Source organism: Benincasa hispida, chromosome 4, assembly GCF_009727055.1.
Source record: "Benincasa hispida cultivar B227 chromosome 4, ASM972705v1, whole genome shotgun sequence".
NCBI classification, from domain to species: domain Eukaryota; kingdom Viridiplantae; phylum Streptophyta; class Magnoliopsida; order Cucurbitales; family Cucurbitaceae; genus Benincasa; species Benincasa hispida.
In genome coordinates, this window is record NC_052352.1 from 40,106,361 (window position 1) to 40,126,125 (window position 19,765).

Below are 19,765 nucleotides of genomic sequence, written 5' to 3' on the forward strand. Positions count from 1 at the left end.
AATTTAGAGCTTTCTGTCGTCTGTTGCATTAAAGCCAATCTAATTGAGGATTTTTCCTAGATCGACAATGAAGATGACGTTAGCCTGCACCACACCTTAAGGAATCTCAGGTAAAACAATTAAAGGCTTCCAAGCCTAGAACCGTACTTTGTCCTGGTATTTCTTGCATCTTTGATTATTGCTTGTATTTTCCTTATGAGTCAGAGTTTATTGTTGAGTCCTTTCTTTCTTTTGACTCTTTTGGGTCATTTGAGTCTTTTGATTCTTTCTTTTGCTCTTTTTTACCAAATATTAGAAAACCCAAATTCGACCTTTCTGGTTTTCGTAGAAGGGTGAGTTCTCTTAACCTTCCAAGCTATATAGATTCATCCAAGAGAGGACCGAAGAAGCATGAAAATTTCTATATACCTTGAAAAGCATAAAAGATGGGTCACGTCGAGCAATCGACGTTAAAAATTTGCCCTTCCTGGAGGTAACTAGGCCTAAAAAATAGAACACGTTTTCTTTTAGTTTTAATTCTCATTTTTTTAAGAATTAGTTTTAGTTATAAATTTGATTCTTTGTTCTGAATAAGCTAAGATAGTCTTAGCTGAAACACATTCTTACTCAATGATTTATAAAATGGAGTACGAGAACAAATCCATCTAAGAATTCTAGGAATTGTGGCCTCGTTGACTTTGGTGGCTGTAAACTTACTTGACGTGGATAAAATTTCGTAAGCCCAAGCCTATACTATGGGAGCTTTTGTTACACATACAGTGTTAACACACAGATTAAAGTGAAATAGGAACGAATGTACATACCTGGAATGTAAGTGCAAATCCCTTTATACATAATATACGGCATGATTAGCATTTTCTCCTTTCTTTGTCTCATGTGCCCCCTTCTTCCCATGCATGATAGTCTTCATGCTATTCAATGTACATTTAAAAAAGATAGACAACTAGTCATAATGTCTAAAGACTTCAAGGTCATCAACAATCCTAAATATCTTCACATCAAATTGAGTTTTCTTGTCTTTTTCAATCATCACCGTTTCGATAAATAATGCCAATGCAACCTTGGTGGCATCTTCATCGTTTGTAAAAGTGAACTTCTCGAACAGATTCTCCATGTCCTTGCAAGAACTGTTCTTATCATTTGGGTCCTTCGGTCGAAGAATGAGTTGTCGTAGTCTCTCACTGCTTGTTTCTCTTTCTACAATTTCCTTGGTCGACCATAACCCAGTTACTAGATTAAAATCGTCTTGGGAGAATATTACCTTCTTCCCAATATGTTGAATGATATAACGTCTGGGTTCACATCCGTTACCTTCCTCAACAGGAAATGGTGAAAAATTTGCCCATTAAATACAAGATCTACGTCCAACAGTGGACCAAAGGTCGTTGTCCTAAACATTCTCGTCTGCTCTTTTCTCAACTTATTCTTAATAACGGGTGCAGTTTTGTGGACTTGGCAAGAAATTGTAATATAAAGATATTTCTTAGCAGGGACGACCATCTTAATAACCTGTAACAAATGCATACATTACCACAATAGGTAAATGATTGCATAACAAATAACTAAACGATCATGTATCATAAAACAAAACAATTAGACAACAAACAACTAAACGATCGCGTAATAAACAACTAAATGATCGCATTACAAATACCTAAACGATCATGTAACAAACAACTAAATGATCGTATTAAAAATACCTAAACGATCGCGTAACAAACAACTAAACGATCGCATTATAAATACCTAAACGATCGAGTAATAAATAACTAAACGATCACATTACAAATACCTAAATAACCGTGTAAACACCATTAAACGATCGTACATTTTTTTGAATGATCGTTTACGTTTCTCTAATCCATCATTTAAAGAATACTAAACACTCGCCTAGGATTATCTATGCGATCTTTTAAGAACGAATACACGATCATTTAACAAAAGTTGATAGATCGTTTAACAAATGCTAGGCGCGAACCTTCTGCGTACCCTAAACGACTGGCAAGAATCCTAAACGAATATTAACATGCATTCAAGGAGAAGAGTCACATACCTTTCAGAGATCGACGACGGTGTAAAATGTGTACAAATGACCGGCGAGAAGGTGGCTAAAGCTCGAATGAAAATGGGAGATTACGAGTCAGGTACGCGAGAAAAAACGAGAGAAAACGAGAGCCAAAATCGCATAGTGAGAGAAGATGTAAGCGAAAAACTGGGATGGACAATGCTTTGTAGCGCGGATTGAAGAGTTTTTTAAATTGGGGGTAAATTTAGTATTTCACAAGGACAATGTCAGTCATCGATAAGTTTTTAAGAAGAGATCATCCATAGAAAAATTTTTGAGAGTTGGGTCATGTCGTGAAATTTTCCATTCAAAAGACATATATTTACTTTAAAAGTCAGAAACATCTAATGAAATCACCACAATGTAATTGTTTAATAACCTATTGGTCAGCTTCTTTCCATTTTCTCCCATATATATAACTTTATCTCCGTAACTCTTCTCTATTTCTTAAACCTATCGATTAACTCAACTCTCCCCTCTTAACTTTTCCCTCTAAAATTTCCTTTTCTAAATTTCATTCTAAAATTTCACTCCACCTCCCTAACTTTTTTCGTTATTTGTCTAACCCCTATTTGGAACCACCAGATTTGGGAATATTTCAAATCAGTTATGATGTGAAATGAATTCACTTGTTTGAAAAGAAAAAAAAAATCAAAGAATTTGAAATCGATTATGATTTCAAATCTTGTTTTTCCCAAATAATTTTTCGCAAATTTGGTTGGATTTGCAAGGATTTCGAACTTTAATAATGTGTTTCCCACTTTGCACCTTCTTTTTTCATGGTTGATCTCCATCGATCCTTTCTTTCAAACTCAATCATATCTAATCAAGCTCAAACATAATCTACGCAACCCAAATAAAGAATGAAACAAAGAATCAAATCATATTAATCTGAAAAATTAAAGAAAGTTGTTGAGATTGAGCATCAACTATACTCCAAAGAAGCCCCTTTTCACTCCTTGGTTTGAAGGCATGGCATGTGGATGAACCTCTCAATAACTTTTGCGGGGACGGACTATAATAACCACCTCATAGTAAATACTATTTTATAGCTATTTTGTAGTCTCCATATAGTCAACACTCCGTTCTATTTTACATTCATCATTTTTTTATTCTTTGCTACAGTGTTTACTATTTCCTTCTCAAACTAAAATAGTTTACACCTCAAGCATATACTATTATAACTCAAACTAAAATAATCCATTATTATAACTCAAACTAAAATAATCTACACCTAACAAAAAATTATTATAACCTAACTATAATAACCAACTCCTTGCCCCTAACGTCCCTTGAGACTCTATAATATCATCCCAAGAAGGTACGAAAGTTCCCTTAAGTGGTATTTTTGAGACTTAAACAAAGGGTTCTACTCTCTCATTGGCCCAAGAGGGGTATTTGTTTATTGGTTGGGCCATAAATAGGTTGTTCATTAAAGGCGCTCAGATACTTAAGAAGTTAGAGGTAACCCAAGGGTAAAAAGGTTATTTGACCTTTGACCTAGTTGGAGTTACGAACACTCGTAAATGACTAACATGCTGTTATTGATCTATATCTGTGGACACAGAAATATATCTGTAGTGAGAATAGTGCAGTTATGGATCATTACTGGAGTGTACCTACAATTAACGAATACTGATTAATTTGGTTAACGAGTTTAGTCAATTAATCTCATGTCATTGGAGCTTCTGATCCAAGGGTCCACCAAGTCCACTTGTTAGCACATTAGAGGATATTAAAGAGGGATGATTTGAATTGTTCAAATTAATTTGAGGAACCCATATATTAATGTGATTAATATATAATTGATTATGGTATAATCTATAATTCAAATTAAATTGGAAAGTAATATTTGAATAAGATTTAATTAATTAACTTAAGTGAATTAGATTCACAAATAATTAATTAATAGAGAGGTATTGCATATAAACGTATGATATTTATGATTAAATACATATACGTTAAATTAGATTTAATGTATAAATAGTTATTTAATTAATGTACAAATTAAATTAAATAAGTACTACTTAATTGTGCGAATTAATTAAATAAGTGTTATATAATTAATTAATTGTGAAAAAGAAAAATAGGAAAATGATTAGGAAAAGGGTTTGACCCTATTCTATATAAAGACCTTTCTATGGCCCCTTTGGGATATATTGAGACAGACACTAACAATACACAACATTACAAGTGTTATTGTGCAAAATTTTCCCTAAGTCGCAAAAAGAATCTTCTCTACTCTCCAAAAAAAATTTCTCCTATTCCTCTCCCTCTCCCAATAGTTGGATACAAACTATCCCTATATTGAAATCCTAGAGAATAACGAAGATACTCTCGTGGTAGTGTTTGAGATTGTTCAAGAAATCATTTGTGATCAAGATCATTGAAGGAGTTGTTCGTTGGAACTCAAGAGGATTGTTCGTGAAGCTTGGGAATCTACAAAGGTAAGAATGGTTCTAATCTTTTCCAAAGCGTGCTAATTTACATGTTTATATTCTGTTTTAGTATAATGAATTTGTTTATGTAAAAATTGAATTGCGAGATGCAAGGCGTTCTCACATCAACGCTTCTGCTGCAGGATTCGATCCCTTCAATTGGTATCAAAGCTAATTTCTTGCATCCACGTTCTTCGTATTTTTCAAAACAAAACCAGTTTAGAGGTAGGTTTAATATTATGCATTTGGAATGTTTGAATGTCGGTTTGCAAGATTGGATATTTTCGATTTTGGTATGTAGAATACTTTTGATTTGATTAAATTGTAAGGGCTCGTTGTATTTTTTGGGTAATTTAATTCTTGTTTTGAGTTTGTAAGTTCGTGTCAATCGAAAAGGCAACGATTGTTGAAGAGATCGGGAAGAAACTGAAGTATTCGGGCAAGTTCAGAGCCGAGAACGATGTGAACAACAAGATTTTGTTGCTCATCATTGCAATGCTAAAAGGTAGATGCAACGCAAAGCAGTCGTAGCATTGCAATGCTTCGAGTTTTGACGGAGTGCTGACGGCACGCGCGAGGATGGTTCAACTACAACTGTTTTGACCTAATTCCCTTTGTATTATTTAATTAATATTAATTAATTAAATTAATATGATAGTTAATGTTGCATTAGGGTGCCAAAATCGGTCCATTTTTTGTTGTTTAAATTAATTTAATTATGCATTGGATGGATGTTAAAATTAATTTTTGAATTCATATTACATATTGTATGTTATATAGATTCAAAAATATCCACCTAAGGATAATACATGTACATGCATCATAAATAAATATAAAGGGTTATATTTTATAGATGCATGATTAAATTAGTATGCTCATGCATCATGATATAAGTGTTTTGTTAGTGATGTATGATTAACCTAAGCATGTCCATGCATCATACTATATATTAAAATTGTTATAATAAATAATGGAATGATGTATGTGAATGCTTGCTTTTTATCTATGATTTATATAAGTGTGATATTTATTAAATGAAAATGGAATTTGCATTGAGCATGGCATTACTTAGATAAATATAATTGTTGTATTTAATCAAAATCTTTAGATGCAGATTTATAAGTTTTAATAAAGCATTAAAATATAAGTGTTATAGTTTTAATGAGTCGGTTTAAAATCTATAATCAAGAGTTGCATGCAAACATAGGTCCAAATTAATTTTAAATCGTTTAAAATTAATCAAGCTAGACTTATGTTTTTTCTAATGGGATTAAGAATAGGTTAATCTTTTTAATTTGTTTTAATCGAATTAAGATTAATTTAATTAAAAGATTACATTTATAACACCCATAAACCTTTATCTAAGGAAGGTTTTATCTAGGAGCGGTATTTAAGCTTATGGAAACGAAACACCTCCACTTGGGAACCAGCCTGAAAGGTGAATTGAGTAAATATTTTATAAGCATACAATAAATTATTGATTTTATTAAAATAATTTAATAAATGAAATCAAATATTGTTAAATTATTCAATATAAATGTTATATTGAGCAAATTTAAAGAGGCTTAGATAAATTCACTAGCCGGGTTTTAATTAAGTATAACAAAATCCTAAAAATATTAGAATACTTTAGTGGGAGGATATTGGTATATGTGATATATCGAATTTCAACTCTCACATCCCTAAGAGTTCACACCGTAAGATTCATGTCTAACTTCATGTTGCCTTATGCACGGCCTCCCTTCGAAAAGTGTTTGTATGGGTCAATAACAAGATGAATGGGGAAAGTGTTCATAGTAAATGGGAGAGGGACGCGTCTCAACGTATCCTACGGTCTCCTCCATTAGGTTACACAGTGAGATTTCTATGGTTCACCTATGTGTCGTCTTGAAGCGACCATCCTTTCAGAGGGCCTGATCATAAGGGTCGAAACAATACAAACTCTAGTAATGGATAGGATTTCTTAGGTTAATATTCAATAGTTGTCTTTTCCTTCGGTAACCTATTGAAGCATACCTATGGGATCCAAAAATATGAGGGTCACACTTACGAAATGAATTAAGTTAGTTCATGAATCCTTGACTGAAACAACGATAGCTAAAAACTATAGGAATAAGAGTTATTCTGGTGTTAGTGATTGGTTGAGATTGTCTCAATTCAGGGGAGGAGTAGTTGATCACCATTCGGCGACTGTTACTCTAAACCTTTGAAGTATCATTGGACAACGAACATCAATAGTTTAATTAGGGATAAATTGATTGGATAATTAAGTAATGAGTTATGAAAAATATAACTAAAACGATCGATGGATTGTTGCATTTTTCAGCATGTCTTCTACAATCATATCTTTGCTTAAAAATGAGAAATTAACCGGTGAAAACTATGCCAAGTGAAAATCTAACCTGAATACGATTCTGGTTATTGATGATCTATGGTTTATCTTGACGAAATAATGCCCTCGAGTCCCCGCTCAAAATGCATCCCAAGTGTTGAAGGATGCTTATGATCGTTGGATGAAGGCCAATGATAAGGCCCGAGTCTACATCTTGGTAAGTCTGTCTGACGTTCTTACCAAGAAGTATAAGGCCATGATGTTTGCCCGCCATACAAGAGGAAATTCACTACTTCCCACCTTAAGGGTAAGTAGATGAGTATTCCCTTAAGTGGTGCTTCAGGACTTGAACAAATGGTCAATCCTTTCATTGGCCCGAGAGGGGTTTCTGTTTATTGGTTGGACTATAAACAGGTTGTTCATTAGAGAAGCACCAGTACTTAAGAAGTCAAAGGTAACCCAAGGGTAAAATGGTAACTAAACCCAGTTGGAGTTACGAACACTCGTGAAGGTTTAACTTGTTGTTATTGGTCCATATCCGTGAACACAAAAATATATTTGTAGTGAGAATAGTACTGTAGGTCTTTAATGAGTGTACCCACAATTAATGAATATTGATTAACTTAGTTAATGAGTTTAGCCAATTAATCTCATATCGTTGGAGATATCTACAGGTCCACCAAGTCCCCTAATTAGCTCACTAGAGGATATTTAAGAAGAATGATTTGAATTATTCAAATTAATTTGAGGAAACCATATATTAATGAGATTAATATATAATTGATTATGTATGTGATCTATAATTCAAATTAAATTGGAAAGTAATATTTGAATAAGATTCAATTAATTAATTCAAGTAAATTAGATTCACAAAAAATTAATTAATAGAGAAGTATTGCACATAAACATATATATTTATGATAATTAAATACATATACGTTAAATTGGATTTAATGTATAAATAGTTATTTAATTAATGTGCAGATTAAATTAAATAAGTGATACTTAATTGTGTGAATTAATTAAATAAGTGTTATTTAATTAATTAATTGTGGAAAAGGAAAATAGGAAAAGGATTAGGAAAAGGGTTTGATCCTTTTCTATATAAAGACCTCCCTATGGCACTGACAATACATAACACACAAGTATTATTGTGCAAAATTTTCCCTAAGGCACAAAGAGAATCCTCTCTACTCTCCAAAACCCTTTTCTTCTCTTTCTCTCCCTCTCCCAATAGTTGGATACCACTTATCCCTCTATTGGAATTCTAGAGAATAACGGGTTACTCTCGTGGTAGTGTTTGATGTTTGAGATTGTTTAAGAAATCGTTTGTGATCAAGATCGTTGGAACTTCAAGAGGATTGTTCGTGAAGCTTGGGAATCTAAAAGGTAAGAATGATTCTAATCTTTTCCCAAAGCATGCTAATTTACATGTTTATATTCGGTTTTAGTATAATGAACTTGTTTATGTAAAAATCGAATTGTGGGATGCAAGGCGTTCTCACACCAATACTTCTACTATGGAATTCGATCTCTTCATCTTCTTCCTTCGACATCATGGATCACCTCCTCAATCCTTCTTCCTTCCAATCAGTCCTCCTTGTACCTTATTTCCTTTGCGCTCGATATAAGTCTCGTCAAAACAATAGTATGTACATAAGCGAATGAGTAAGTCAAAATGCATGAAACTATGATAGATGCTAATAATTACGAAGCAGTCGGTTACTTGCTTTTTTGAGCTGAAACACATTCTTACTCAATGATTTATAAGATGGAGCACAAGAACAAGTCCATCTAGGAATTGCAGCTTTTTAGTAGTATTAATGTAATTTTTTTTTACTAATTGAGGACATTTTTGGACATTTAAGTACAATTGTTGGAATTTAAATCATTTAAGTGGAAATTAATATTGGAAATTAATTTCGGAGTTTGGTGTTGGAAATCAAGGGCAAGATTTGTTGTTTTAAAAATGGAAAGAAAGAGAATGGAAAAAAATAATAATAAAAATAATAAAGGAGAATAGGAAGGAAATAAAATAAAATATATTCATTTTCTTTTTCTTTCCTTTTTCTTTTTCCTCTTTTTCTTTCCCCTTCCTCCTTCTTCCTCACGCAGACGTAGCCTTTCACTCCCGCCGCCAACCTCGGCCAGAAGTTCCAACCTCCTCGCCGCTAACCGTTCTCGCCACCCAGATCTGATTCCAGTCGTTGTCGCGAGCCACCCGAGCGCTGAAGTCGATCACATCTGGATCGGATGCCGAGAGCTTCCTTCCAATCGAGCGCTCGTCCAGACTGTCGTCGCCCGAGCCCAAGCTGGACTTCACCGCCGCTCGTCGTGTAAGCTTCTGCCTAGCCGAATCCTTCGCCGCTCTCAGCCCGACCAGATTGGAGCCGCTGACGTCCTCCTCCGCCCAGATCCGAACCGAGTCTCTCCTCCATCGCCCACTACGTCGCTGCCGGCTGCTTCTAGCGCCACCAGCCCTGTTCGTCGCCAGGACCCGCCTACACCACTAAGCGATTTATTATTTTTTGGGCAAGATTTTGGTTGATCTAGTTTGATTGCCCATTTAGATTTTGGGTTAAAAATTTGTTATCTCTATATTTGGAATCCAAATCTAAGATTGGAGTACTTCGGAGTGCACAGCTTGGGATTCGAGTTCGTTCGGCAAGTATTTTTGGCCAGCGTTGTGACCCTTGTTGTTGATTGTTAGGCACCTTTTGGTTGTTAGAATGATGGAGAGTTTGGTTCTAGTTTCTCGAGGTTCCAAGTCGTCGTCCTTTGGGTTCTAAAATCTGCTAAGAGGAAATTTTAAGTCGAAATCTCGCTTGATCATGTTTTTTTGGGTAAGTTCATTGGTGATCCCTAAATTTAATTTGTATGTATGGATCTTGGTTCCAAGAATTTAAAATTTGTGTTATGTTCTGTATTAGGTGACTTAGTTCAGGGGTTTATGGTTGGAGATCATTAGCTTGGATTAAAAAATCGGAATTTGATTTCGAGGTAAGTAATCTTACTACTGGAACTGCCCATGGGCCAGGCTTTAGTATGACCTGGCACGAATTCTGATTTGTTTACATACACACCTAAGTACTTGATCGTTAGTATGTGATGGTATGTGTTTTCATATGTCGATGTCTAATCTGCTGGTGTTGAGGCATACTTGCATGTTGTGGATTTATGATGTAAGTTATACATGGATGATGTATAATATGTTATTAAGAAATATGTGTATGTGATGAAGCCATGGTATCAAGAATTTTTATGTATGTTTTAGAACGGTACAATATTGAATCTTAGCACGTTAAGATTGTGTGAATATCCTCATTGATTAGTTAGATGCTCACCAGTTTGTGTTTCCTTCGGGATTCACTAGTTTGTGTTTCCTTCGGGAGTCACCGGTTTTGTGTTTCCTTTGGAATTCACCAGTTTGTGTTTCCTCCGGGATTCACCAGTTTTGTGTTTCCTTCGGGATTCACCAGTTTTGTGTTTCCTTCAGGATTCACCAGTTTTGTGGGCATACTTAACTACAATAGGATAAGACTCAGTCTCTTGTCTGTTGTGTCATTGGTTATACTGTGCCATATGCGGGTATCTAGAGGACATAGATGCCTAGCCTGACCCAGTGGTGGGGCTACTTACTGAGTATTTCATACTCGTCTTTCTTATGTTTGATGTTTCAGGTAAGTGTAGAGATGCACCGGCATGGCACAGCGGAATTCGTGATCGTGTCACTGGAATGTTTTTACGCTTCCGTATCATGAGATTTAGAGTTCTTTTCATGTTTCTCTTAATGTTTAGTTTTGATGTTTGAAACTTATTATTAAGAATTGTTTTTCATATGTATTTATTAACCTTTATGATTTATGGGTACCCTATTATTGTTTTTAACAATTGCATTTCATAAATGTCTTTTGAACTTCTCTTGTTTTAGTTAGCATTTATTTCAAATAACTGAACGTTAGTAACGACCTTACCTAAGTCCTAAGGGGTCGGGTCGTTACACAGGCTTACTGACTTTGGTGGCTATAAACTTACTTGACGTGGATAAAATTTCATAAGCCCAGGCCTATAATATGGGATCTTTTGTTACACATACAGGATTAACACACATATTGAAGTGAAATGCAAACGAATGTACATATTTGGAATGCAAATGCAAATGCAAATCCCTTTATACAATAATATAAGGCATGATTAGCATTTTTTGCTTTCTTTGTCTTATGTGCCTCCTTCTTCCCGTGCATGATAATCTTCATGCTATTCAAGGTACGTTTAAAAAAGACGGACGACCAATCATAATGTCTAAAGACTTCAGGGTCATCAACAATCCCAAATATCTTCACATCAAATTGGGTCTTGTCTTTTTCAATCATCACCGTTTCGATAAATAATGTCAATGCAACCTTGACAGCATCTTCATCATTTGTAAAAGTGAACTTCTCGAATGCATTCTCCACGTCCTTGCAAGAACTATCCTTTATCTTTTAGGTCCTTCGGTCCAAGAATGAGTTGTCGCAGTCTCTCACCACTTGTTTCTCTTTCTACAATTTCCTTGGTCGGTCATATCCCAGTTATTAGATTAAGATCGTCTTGGGATAATGTTACCTTCTTCCCAATATGTTGAATGATATAACGTCTGGGGTTCACATTCGTTACCTCTCTCAACAGGAGATGGTGAAAAAGTTACCCATTAAATACAAGATAGATCTACGTCCAACAGTGGACCAAAGGTCGTTGTCCTAAACATTATCATCTACTCTTTTATCAACTTATTCTTAATAATGGATGCAGTTTTGTGGGCTTGGCAAGAAACTGTAACATGAAAATATTTCTCAGCAGGGACGACCATCTTAGCAACCTGTAACAAACGAATACATTACCACAATAAGTAAACGATCGCATAATAAAAACTAAATGATTGCATAATAAATAACTAAACAATCGCGTAACATAAAACAAAACAATCGGATAACAAACAACTAAACGATTGCATTACAAATACCTAAACGATCATGTAACAAATAACTAAACAATCGCATTACAAATACCTAAACGATCGCGTAACAAACTAACCGATCGCATTACAAATAGCTAAACAATCGCGTAACAAATAACTAAACGATCGCATTACAAATACCTAAATGATCATGTAAACACCACTAAACGATCGCACATTTTTTCTAAATGATTGCTTACGTTTCTCTAATCGATTGTTTAAAGAATACTAAACAGTCGCCTAGGATTATCTAAGTGATCTCTTAAGAACGAATACATGATCATTTAACAAAAGCTGATAGATCGTTTAACAAATGGTAGGTGCGAACCCTTTGCGAATCCTAAACGACTGGTGAGAATCCTAAATGAATATCAACATACATTCAAGGAGAAGAGTCACATACCTTTCAGAGATCGACGACGGTGAAAATGTGTACAAATGACCAGCGAGAAGGTGGCCAAAGCTAGGATGAAGATGGAAATGACGAGTCAGGTACGAAAGCAAAAACGAGAGCCAAAATCGCATAGTGAGAGAAGATGTAAGCGAAAAAGTGGGATGAACGATGCTTCATAGTGCGGTTTGAAGAGTTTTTTAAATTGGGGGTAAATTTTGTATTTCACAAGGACAACGTCAATCATCGATAAGTTTTTAGGAAGAGGTTATCCATAGAAATTTTTTTGAGAGTTGGGCCATGTCGTGAAATTTTCCATTCAAAAGACATATATTTACTTTAAAAGTCAGGAACATCTAATGAAATCACCACAATGTAATTGTTTAATAACTTATTGGTCAGCTTCTTTCTATTTTCTCCCATATATATAACTTTGTCTCCGTAACTCTTCTCTATTTCTTAAACCTATCGATTAACTCAACTCTCCCCTCTTAACTTTTCCCTCTAAAATTTCGTTCTCTAACTTTCATTCTAAAATTTCACTCCACCTCCCTAACTTTTTTCGTTATTTGTCTAACCCCTGTTTGGAACCACCAGACTTGGGAAGATTTCAAATCAGTTATCATGTGAAATGAATTCACTTGTTTGAGGAAAAAATAATAAAAATTTAAAAAAAATCAAAGAATTTGAAATCGGTTATGATTTTAAATCTTGTTTTTCCCAAATAATTTTTCGCAAATTTGGCTAGATTTGCAAGGATTTCGAACTTTAATAGTTTGTTTCCCAGTTTGCACCTTCTTTTTTCACGGTTGATCTCCATCGATCCTTTCTTTCAAACTCAATCATATCTAATCAAGATCAAACATAACCTATCCAACCAAAATAAAGAATGAAACAAAGAATCAAATCATATTAACCTGAAAAGTTTAAAGAAAGTTGTTGAGATTGGGCATCAACTATACTCCAAAGAAGCCCCTTTTCACTCCTTGGTTTGAAGGCATGGCATGTGGATGAACCTCTCGATGACTTTTGCGGGGACGGACTATAATAACCACCTCATAGTAAATACTATTTTGTAGCTATTTTCTAGTCTCCCTATAGTCAACACTCCGTTCTATTTTACATTCATCATTTTTTTATTCTTTGCTACCATGTTTACTATTTCCTTCTCAAACTAAACACATACTATTATAACTCAAACTAAAATAATCTACACCTAACCACAAATTATTATAACCTAACTATAATAACCTAAATTATAATAACCAACTTCTTGCCTCTAACGTCCCTTGAGACTATAATATCACCCCCAAGAAGTATGAAAGTTTTTCTTGTCCTGTTGGCGACTACGTCGAGTAGGAATGGTGTGTGCAGAAACGATAATGGGAAGGAGAGGGTGGCTAGAAGTTTTGATGAACGAAAAAGCTTGGAATGTGATTAGGGTTTAGACCAAAAAAATAATAATAATATGAAAAATAAATTAGGAAAAGAGAGAGAGAGTTAAAAGACCTATGTGATCGTTGTAATGTGAGAAAAGGAAAAGCGAGGAATAGCCTACTGCTAACGTGAAACAGGGTGCGTAGCCCTGGTTTTGTAAGCTTATTGATAGGTTGAATTTTAATTTCATGATCATAAATATAATGTTGGCATAAGTATAAGGGTAAATAAGTAATATGCTATACTTTTATTTCATTTCTCGTGAATATCCACACAACAAATTTTAATTTTAGGGATTTCAAAACAATTTAGTTCCATTCACAAACAAGAATTTGAAATAATTTCTGTTCAAATTCTAATGCCCAACAAAGCATAAATAAAAACAGAAAACAGTTACCAATCATACCTTGTTTTGGTCTCCAAAAGTTACATCATAACTTCAAACTAAATGAGTTATTAAACTTTATTTTTAGAAATTAAATAAAAATGAAAACATAAAAATGTGAAGAGAATTCAATGGTTTTCGAGGAAGGAAAAAACAGGGCGAAAAAAAGTGGACACTCAAATATCTAAAAACCCATTTGGTTGGAATTTTGAATTCTATTTTATGTTTAAATTCATCGAATTCTATTTTATGTTTTTAAATTCATTGAACTGAGCAAAAATATTTAGCAAACAATTTAAATCCTGTTTGTAAAGATCATTTTCAAATTCTGTGATCCAAACCATACAAATTTTGAAAACATGTTTATATTTTCATTATATCCAAATTTTAAATTTTAAAGTTTGAAGTGCAAAAATATATTAAATAAAGATTTAAAAAATATTTAAAAATATAATATACTATGTTATGAACTCAATTCATTTTTTAAAAATTAAAATATATATTACTAATTATATAATATTACAAAATATAGTAATTATATTTTTTTTAAGATAAAACTTGTTCATAAATAAATTAACAATAGTTTGTTGTCAACTAATATTTAGAGTAACTACAACTAGTTTCACGATTTATAAATTATTATCAAAGACAACTATTTAAATTAGAATTCAGTCTTTGAATCTACTACCAAATACGTATCTAATAACATTATATACAACTCCGGTTGCATTGAATCCTTGTTTTTAAATTCCTTACCAAACACAGATTCTAAATTTACCTGTCAAGTTTAGAATTGGATGTACGCATGAGAAACGAACTATACAAGCAAATTCAAATTATATAACCCAAGTAATGAAAGTTTTCTTTCATTCAACCTAAAAAGTAAAAGCCATGGCTCAAACTCAAACATGTCCAGTTTTCAGTCCCGTAAACAGAGGCTGCTTATCTACACATATCAAAGAACGAATTTAAGGCAGGGAATTTATGATAGCAATGGGCCAAGAATGTTCCATTTTCGCTAGCAATACAGAACAGTATACTGTCTCCTATTTTGGAAGTTTGAAATCCAGAAACTAGAATCAACATATTGATTAACTACTTCCATTTTCTATTGGATGATTGATTAAAAAAAGAAAAAGAAAAAAAAAGGTAGAGGAAGGACTAGACAATGAGATTACCAACCGTACTTTTTAAGCAAGTCCCTAGTTCTCTTCCTTGAGCGAGTAAAAACGATAACAACACAAGCTAGAATCCAAGGAGGGAAGTTCCCAGTGATATTAAATTTCTTCATCCACCCTTGTGAGTCTCGAGACAGAAACGTGATCAAAATGGTTATAACTGCCACGCCGAAAATGATCCTGGTTACCGGTTTGATCAGGGAATCCTGCAGTAAAGAGATGAAGGTATGAAGTTAGGCATTTGGTTGAATCTGATGTAGAAGAATGAATATAAACAGCATCGAACAAAATTAGTGCTCATCTCCATCAGTTTGCTAATAATAACCTACCGTGCTAATTGGAAATGAATGGAAATTAGCAGACTGATGAAGAAGAGGAGCCTCCAAATAGGCAAAGAACAAAAATAAGAATTTCTTGGATTGTTACAAGTCAAGAACAAAAGAGCATGGAATAGAACTACGATATAGCCAAGAGGAAAGAGTCACGTCCCCAGAACTACTCTATACTCAGCAAAAACCTGAATGCTCCATTCTAACCAAATAATACTTTGATTATAAATATATACACACATACATATACCAGTCAAGAAAAGATCGAGGGGGGCCAAGTAAACGTAGGGGAAAAAACAATCTTGGGGCAATTTGAGAAAGACGAAATCTTTGAAAACTGAGATCCATTGGATACAACGTGTAACCTCCCCAATTGAACTTCTTGACCATCCTAAGAGATAAAGATGTTAGCCTAGGAGAAAGACGAGTAGTAAATCCCAGATGCCGTTGAAGCCATGTGTTGAAAACTTTAGAACATAGCATACACACAGATACGGGGAATTTTGTGTGTATGCTAATAGTCAAGTGTACAAATGATTTTAAACTTGTATGAAAGGAAACAAATCATTTGTACAAATATTAACCAAACTATGGCTTGAACGTATTCTTTCTTAGCCCTTTATAGCGAAATGTGTTTTAAACTAATAAGAATATATATTTTTTTTAATTTAATGTAATATTTTGGCTGTACTGATCAAAAGTACTCCCAAAATTCTAAAAATGTTATTTTAAAACTGTTGATAGAAAGTCATTCTAAACTCGCTCGTGGGTCCAACGAAGCATGTAAACTGCAACCCAATATTTTCCAAAATCCTGGTATACTCTAAAATATCCTCTTCTTCATCGACAACCAAATCTTTCTGGGAATAGCAAAAATCCAAGAAGATGATTTTTGTTCTGAAACAGCAAATGTAAAACATTTTCTCCATCATACCATGACAAATCTAAGAGGGCGCAAAGCCAGCATCACCAAGGAGCGTTTGGAAAAAAAAAACTCTCCACAAATGAGCTGTTATTTAACATACTCCTGAACAGAATACGGTTCATATCCTCCAATGCCTTTCTGCAAATAAGGCACCATAATAACACAGGCACAAATGTTGTCAACCTCTTAAAGGCATCGGCAGTTTGGAGCTTCCCCAAGGATAATTGGCAAGAAAAGAAAATAACTTCACCTCCTCAGAGATGAACATCCTAAATCTTAGTGGATAAGGATAATGCAAAGAAGTTCATACAAGGAAGGTCGAGTATCTCTAAGACGAATAAGGCTATTCTATGAAGTGAATTCTGAAATAAGGACCCTCCATATAAGTAGGTGAAGGATAAAGTATACCGGGATGGACCTCATAGCGCAGTGGATAAGATATACTGGGATTGAATAGGTGCCAATACCAAATATTGAAGCGGGGAACATTGGAAAATAGCTTTCGAGAAGTTAGTGCTATTAGCAACATTACTAGCATCCGAAATATTGAAGTGAAGTCCATACTCATCAGATACAACCTTGTCCCAGAACCAATAAGCTATATCTCCATGAACCTAGGAACTCTCATCGCATTGTATCATTTGCTATTCTTCAGGAATAAATTTCCAAGTCTCAATCGGCTCTTACAGTTCGTTTCAATTCTGCTTTGAGTGAAAGCCCAGCTGAAGGATAAGCTTAGAGAGCGATCGCCTAAACTTACACCCACATATCATCAATTACGAAATTCATAAAAACATGTCATATTATCTTATAATTCTTATCATCATGACCTTCAATTCCTAAACCTCAACTCCAACCAAAGAAAACTCAAATGCATTGATACATATCATTAAACAAACAGCAGAAGAACACCCACCACAGCAAAAATTCTATCGAACGGTAATGCAACAAACTAAATTTCAAATTCAAACACTTAAAAAAACGCATATCTGTATATATATTTTTCCTTCCGCTTTCTTGACTTTGGTCAACCAGTTCCATCCTCAGTTACCAAAACCCCAGATGGATCAAATTTGCAAATCGAAATTAATAGAACAGTGAATGAACCTTTACCTTTGGCTCTCCGTCAATGAAAATTTCGGCTCCATCTCTGTAAGTCAGTATAGACCTGCCATTTCTAGGGTTGAATCGAATCGGGACGCCACGACCGGAGTCAGGTTTAAAGGCGAATACGGATTTGAACCCGTATTTTTCCAGAATATCTCGGACCTCAAGCTGGTCTTGGTCCCAACCACCAAGGCTTGATTTAAACACATCGATCGGACCTTTGCCCTGGCGATAAAGATGAATCTCAACCTCCGGAACCTTCGTCCTCACAATTTTGGAGTTCGGATTCGGATTCTGGCTCTCAAGAAGAGGTTGCAGCTCCGATTTCGAGCTTGTATCTTCAACTTCTCGGATTTCGCTCTCGCTCTGATCCATTTGGCGCCCTGTTTTTGATGTACGGTTGTGAAACTTTATTTGTTGGGAAAATGGCATAGATGCCCAAAGGAAAAAAATGAGATATGGGTATCCTTTTGAAAATTAATAAATTTTGGCCTTCATCAAGGTATGAAATTACCATTTAAACCTTAAATGCATTTTTCTTCTATTTTTGTTTTGCAGCGTTTTTTTTCCTTTTTTCCTTTTTTTCCGAGTTTCTTCTTCTTCTATCTTCCTTTTTTTCCGCAATTCTGTTTTTCTGCATTTCTGGTGCATTTCTTTTTCCGTTTTGTTTTACTTTTGTGTATTTCATTGCATTTCTTTTTTTTTCTTTTTTTTTTCTGCGTTTCTTCTCCACATGAACGTCAGTCACTCCACATAAATGTCAAGCACTCCACGCAAATGCCGACCTCTTCTCCCGAACGTCAGTCACTCCACTGCTCGCGTACAATTTCACTACTCCCAAATGCCAACCTCCATGGATTGGACATGAACGTTAATTTCACTATTAGGTGGCCAAGTCTTTAAAGGTATGAATCTTACTCCATCTCTCTATCTTTACTTTACCCTTATTACTTCACAATAGACATTGGTTCAAGTGAACTTCTGAATCAAGTATAGAGCATACACCATAGAGCATAGAGTATCGAGGATCGAGGATCGAGTAGCATGTAGCTAATATAGCATAGAGCATATAACAAATAGTATAGAGTATAAAGCATCGAGCATCGAGTATCAATGATCGAGGATCGAGTAGCAAGTAGCTAGTATATAGCTTAGAGCATACAATATAGGGCATAGAGCATAGAGCATCAAGTATCGAGGATTGAAGAGCAAGGATCGAGTATTAAGTATCAAGAAAACTTGTGAATCATAGCGTGTGAATGTTTTCAAGGTCGAATAAATAAATTCACAAGGTACTAACGTAAGCAGAAGACACTTTTCATTCAATTTAAAAAAGGTATCCATTTTTCTTTTGGCCCCCCAAAAAGAGATCATCCATACAAAAAACTCTTATTTGTTCTACACTCTACTTGGACAATTGGTCTCATTGCCCTTCTAAAAAAATGGTTATATTATTTTTGTTTTTTTTTTTTTAATATTTTGGTTGGGACTCGTTCAATTCTAGATATTTTCAAATGATTTTTCTTTTTTCAAATGAATTGAATTTTAGAGCATTTGTGCTATCCATTTTGGAAACATATTTATTATATTTGTTTCGTTGCATGAAAATAATGATAAAAGTGTGAGTAAACAAAATAAAATAGATTTAACGAGAAATAAAGAAGAGGGAAAGTGTGAGTCGAATGGTAGAAGAGGGAGAGGATTTGAGGGTAGGGGTCGGGGAATACAAAGAAGGACTAATAGGCATGGGGAGGAGAGAAGGCGTAGAGGGAAGAGGAACCAAATCGGGGGGGGAGAAGATTATTGGAGGGAAGGAAATGGTAGTGCATAAAGGGAAGGATAGTAGTTCGGGTCGGTGAGAGGGGATAGTAGTGACCAAGAGGGTGGGGAAAAGAAGAGTATGGAGGTAAAGGGAGGAGAAAATGGTGGAAGGGAGAAGGAGACTAGTATGGAGAGGGAGCATGTAGAAGTAGGAAATTCAACAGTTGGAATATCTGTGAGGCCAATAGATTGTAAGAAACGGGGACATCGCAAATTCCACAAACCAAAATGTCCAACTATGGACTATTCTCGACAAAAGGGAAGCGAAAATTGAATGAGGAAGTGAAGGTGGATGATAAATTGTAGACATCAGCTTGAAAGAAGCAGCGTGTCGAGAAGGCAGGTTTAACTAATATTGTAT

General features: G+C 34.7%; 1 protein-coding gene across 1 annotated transcript; it reads right to left on the reverse strand.

Moving 5' to 3' along the window:
* Window positions 1-14,885: 14,885 nt before the first annotated feature.
* Window positions 14,886-18,031, reverse strand: LOC120075142. The gene is made up of 2 exons (XM_039028316.1): window positions 17,590-18,031; window positions 14,886-15,428 (listed from the first exon to the last, which is right to left on the reverse strand). Exons 1-2 carry the CDS (start codon window positions 18,013-18,015, stop codon window positions 15,219-15,221), a joined length of 636 nt encoding a protein of 211 aa, XP_038884244.1. The 5' UTR covers window positions 18,016-18,031; the 3' UTR covers window positions 14,886-15,218.
* Window positions 18,032-19,765: the final 1,734 nt, after the last annotated feature.

Bases quoted from the DNA above. Each gene is read 5' to 3' on its own strand.
- LOC120075142 (XM_039028316.1), bottom strand. From the start codon at position 18,015: ATGCCATTTTCCCAACAAATAAAGTTTCACAACCGTACATCAAAAACA. The intron at 15,429-17,589 runs GTAAAGGTTCAT...TCTTTACTGCAG, and splicing joins TCATTGACGGAGAGCCAAAG to GATTCCCTGATCAAACCGGT.